The sequence below is a fragment of the Nanorana parkeri genome, unplaced genomic scaffold (assembly GCF_000935625.1).
Source record: "Nanorana parkeri isolate BGI_ZX_2015 unplaced genomic scaffold, ASM93562v1 scaffold1242, whole genome shotgun sequence".
NCBI lineage: Eukaryota > Metazoa > Chordata > Amphibia > Anura > Dicroglossidae > Nanorana > Nanorana parkeri.
Window position 1 is genome coordinate 345,757 of NW_017307510.1, and position 4,466 is coordinate 350,222.

The window sequence follows — 4,466 nt, forward strand, 5'->3', positions numbered from 1 at the left end:
AACTGCAAAAGTCACATAAAAAAATATTAAGGTCGGCGTGTGGAGCCGGCCCGTGTGCGTGTGACATTTTTTGGCAGGGACAAGCGTGTCTATATTTGTACTTGTACGGGATCCAGGAGGCGTTGAGCTCACTGTAATATTTCAGCAGGAATTGTTTCCAGGTTGTCCGTATCTCTCTATTTGCAGTGATCATTGGACCTTGGAGCTATCAGGAGGGGAGGGCGAGGCTTACACCCATTTCTCTATAATAACTGCACTAATCATTTCCCTTCCAGTAACTTTTTAAGCAGCCCCGGGGACGTTAGAGTTTAACCAGCGCTGCATACCGGTGTCAAAGGGTAACGTCAGCTGAGCTGCCAACATGAAGATGGGGACATCCTTCATCCAATCGATCCACGCCGCCATCTCCATCCGCAACCAATGGGCTCGGGAGGCCATGGCCGAGATGCTGTCCACCTTCATTATGATGGTAGGAGACCGTTTGTGATTTCTGTCCTCCGTAGATTCAGTAAACGTACGCAATTCTGTATTTGCTGCTTTGGGAAATGATCTGTTTCATTTCCTATAGATCAGCAGGACTGTCTGTAGAATCTGCAAAAAACAGCAACTTTAGTGTATAGGGATGGGCGAAATTGGGGTAAACATTTGGCAAAAATTTGCCATTTTGGTGAAATGCATTGAAGTCAATTAGGAAGGTGAAATAAAGTGTATTTATAGCCAAACAGTTTTTTTTCTTTTTGAATAGACTAGTGAAGGGTTTGGACCTCTGGCAAGTGTCTGTGTCCTGCTTAGGAAATTCCTTTTTTTTATGTACTGGTCACCATTTTCACCAAAATCAAAAAATGTATAGTTGTCACCAGAACAGAAGGTGAAGGGAAATCCTCCAACGGGGACTCTTGTCCTGGTGATAATTATCTAAAAGAATTCCCCTTATTTTGTGGAGATTTCCTATCACAGGAAGTGAAGACAAATTTCCCCAACGGGACATAGGGGGCCATAAATCATCAGACAGGGTTTTTAAGTTAACCCTTCCCATCTCCATCCAAAAGGTTTGGGCTATATATACACTTTAATGTGGTTTTTGGTGTTTTTTTTTAAAGCAGACCTCTGACAAATATTGTCTAAATACAAGAGTGATGTGTGAGTCTTGGTGAGCTTTGTGCATTCCTTTCAGATCTGTGCAGTAATCCAGTGTGAGACTTGGAGCTTCTTGTAATAAAGACCGGTCACTGCTGCTCTCTCTCCTTATGCAAGGTGACTGGTCTTGTCTCCGCCCCCTCCTGTAGTAAATACCGGTCACTTCTGTCTCCCCCCTCTTGTGCAGTGTGACTGGTCTTGTCTCTGCCCCCTCCTATAATAAAGACCGGTCACTGCTACTCTCTCTCCTTGTGCCGGGTGACTGGATTTGTCTCCACCCCCTCCTGTAATAAAGACCGGTCACTGCTGCTCTCTGCTTGTGCAGAGTGACTGGTCTTGTCTCCGCCCCCTCCTATAATAAAGACCGGTCACATCTACTCTCTCTCCTTGTGCAGGGTGACTGGTCTTGTCTCCGCCCCCTTCTGTAATAAAGACCGGTCACTGCTGCACTTACTCCTTGGGCAGGGTGACTGGTCTCGTCTCTGTCCTCTCCTGTGATAAAGACCGCTCACTGCTCCCCTCTCTCCTTGTGTTTCCCCCTTTAGTTTGCTGCAGGCAGCCTATAGTGCCTCTCTGCTCTCTGCAAAGGCTATGTGCAGCACAGTGATGATGTCACTGATTTGTTATATCTCTTTTTTCAACCGGACTAACTGTGTAACTATGTAACTATGCTTACAAGTTAATATCTTCATTTTTAAAGGCATTTGTTACTCCTAAGGAGGATTTATATCCTTTATGGCTATTGAGGAATTGATGTACATGAATGTTTTTTAGCCTGGAGTTCAGCTTTAAAGGTGCAATGGACTTCAAATCTCTCCTGAGGATTGTGGAAGCTCATTTCAACTTTTTCAACTTTCCACAGAAGAAAATATACAAAAAAATGTTTTAAAAATATTTAAAACAACAGTATACAAATAATCAAATGCACACAAAAAGGGGGGAAACACAAATACAAAGAATTAAATAAACTACTCTAAATCCCCCCCTCTTCCAAAAAAAAAAAGCACTTCTAAAGAAAAGGAACTTTTGCATAAACAGCTTAATCAAATCTTTGGCAAAATTGATAATTTTTAGGCACATTTCCCAGAATCTCTTCAGTTATCCCAATAGGTGAGCAGATAAACAATTTTGATACACAGCCACGGAGATGCATGGCGACAATTACTAAAATTAATTGAAGTAAATGAGGGTCACACCTCGGGGTTAGTAAAAACATTTTCAGCCAATTAAGATTTGTACGGGTTTTTTAAAGTGCTGTTGAAACTGTGAGCATTACATGACATTACATTGTTCTTACTATGCTTGAGTTTAACTGAAAATGTCAAAAACAATTCATGAAGTGTATTAGCCCATTGAACCCAATCAGAATTAATCTTTCAATGGTTTAAGGCCAATAATGTGCACTCTGCTTGATTGCTATTGGTCACTGGTGGCTCCTGTGTATTGTATATCACCACGTCTCTTTGCCTTGCCTCCTTAGTAGTAGCTAGTAGTAGCTAGTATCATCCAACTGGACTTGTTCTGAAGACCTTTTGGAGGTTCTTCAAGCCACTTCTTTAGTTACAACTAACGCAGAGTCCGAAGATAAAGTCATCATCAGAGACTGAGACATCAGGAAGGCTTTGAAGGTTGTGGCTACCCAGACTTTTATTAAAATACCCACAAGGTCAAGCTAAAAACACGGGACCATCACACTAAGGGGAGAAGCAGAACTCATGGAACAATATGATTATCTAAAATGTAGCTGGAGTGTTGGAAGGAAGAACTGAGAAGGATCTTTAACAAACATCCCATCCCTGTGTACTTCAAGCCTAGCAATACACTGAGACAGAAGGTTGGACATCCAAAGACCAAAGACCCAACACCAAACACAAGAAAAGTAACTTGGTAATAGTTGTGTAGTGAGGAATGCAAAGATCACCAGGGGGACAAAACAACCAAACGAATGGCCCAGGAGGTCAGACTCAAAAGTCTTCATACATCTTAAGGAAAAGGGACATTCTTTCAGGCACAGTGAGGTGCACATTTTGGACATTGAGGACATCTGGTTTTCAAGTAGGATGAAAGAGGCCATCTGCATAAAACAGGAACGACCATCCCTTAACAGGGGTAGAGGCCTTTAACACCATTGGTCTTTATCATAGAATGTCGTTTTAACATATTTACCCCGGCAATTATGACACCTCCAGCCATGTGAATTGAAGGACTAACACATATGCAGACTCCAAGGTGTGAAAGAGGCCATCTACATCAAACTGGAACAACCATCTCTGAACATCCCATCTCATTTTCTATATATTATTCCATTTAAACATCTCTACCCCAGAAATGTAAGAACAATTAACACCTACAGTCAGGCGACATGAAGTATTAACACCTAAACAGGATGGATTCATGCAACTAGAAGAGGTTGGTTCCACAAATTTCACACCTCCTATCCTGTTCCTGGCAACCAACATCTAAACATTCCATGGTGATTGGATGAAGGTTTCTATGCTATCTGTGTGGATATAAATGCTGGGATTTGTTCCTGGCACTCATGAGAACTGAAGATGTGGCTATGAGAGGCTACCCCAGTTGACAGCCAGGCAGTGAGAAGGACCTTTCAGCAGGAAACCTCAGCAATAACCTTATAGTTTCTCTTGTGACAAGGTTCCTTTAAGCTACCAGTGTGTATCTGGGCTGTGGGTGATACAGCCTCCATGCTCGATTATGAGTTGACCTCAGTGCTGCAATGCTAAACACTAAGCTGTATTCTAAAAGTGAACGGTTCCTTTCATAAATCTGCAAACAGTTTGAAAATAACTTGGAATATGATAATTACTGCCCTTCTTGTCATGCTGGGCTCTTGTCTCATGAGGCCATTGGTGTATATAAACACTGTGCTCCCAATGGTGGTTGCTTTGTGCATGAACGGTGGTCTTTTCATTTGAGCTGTCCATTCTGGATGGATATATGTGACCAGGGGCGTAACTAGAAATCACAGGGCCCCATAGCAAATTTTTGTATGGGCCCCTGTGATATCTAGTTACACCCCTTGAAGAGCCCACATAGCTCACCTGAGGGTGACCCTGCAGAGCCCACCATAGACTCTCTATGGTGGGCTCTGCAGGGTCACCCTCAGGAGGGCTGGTCACACTCCTTACCTGTCCGCCTCTTCTTCCTCTGTCTTCCCTCCTCCGTCGCCGGGCCTGCTCCGAAGAGACTGAGTATTGTCTTGTGTCCTGCCATACTCTGTGTAATTATCTGAATATGCCTGGGCAGAACAATAACCCCATTTACAATTAATTAGTGTGCAACTCCCGTGGACAGTTCTTCCTTCCTGCCCC

At 43.1% G+C, this 4,466-nt stretch overlaps 1 protein-coding gene across 2 annotated transcripts in view; it reads left to right on the forward strand.

Moving 5' to 3' along the window:
* Positions 1 to 205: 205 nt before the first annotated feature.
* Positions 206 to 4,466, forward strand: part of LOC108797202 (aquaporin-7-like) — a 30,142-nt gene continuing 25,881 nt past the window's right edge. Inside the window, exon 1 of one of the 2 annotated variants that reach the window (XM_018568779.1) lies at positions 206 to 469. In XM_018568779.1, coding sequence (XP_018424281.1) covers positions 362 to 469 — 108 coding nt within the window. In that variant the 5' untranslated portion in view covers positions 206 to 361. The remainder of the gene's footprint in view (positions 470 to 4,466) is intronic. The other variant, XM_018568778.1, reaches the window with a different exon arrangement.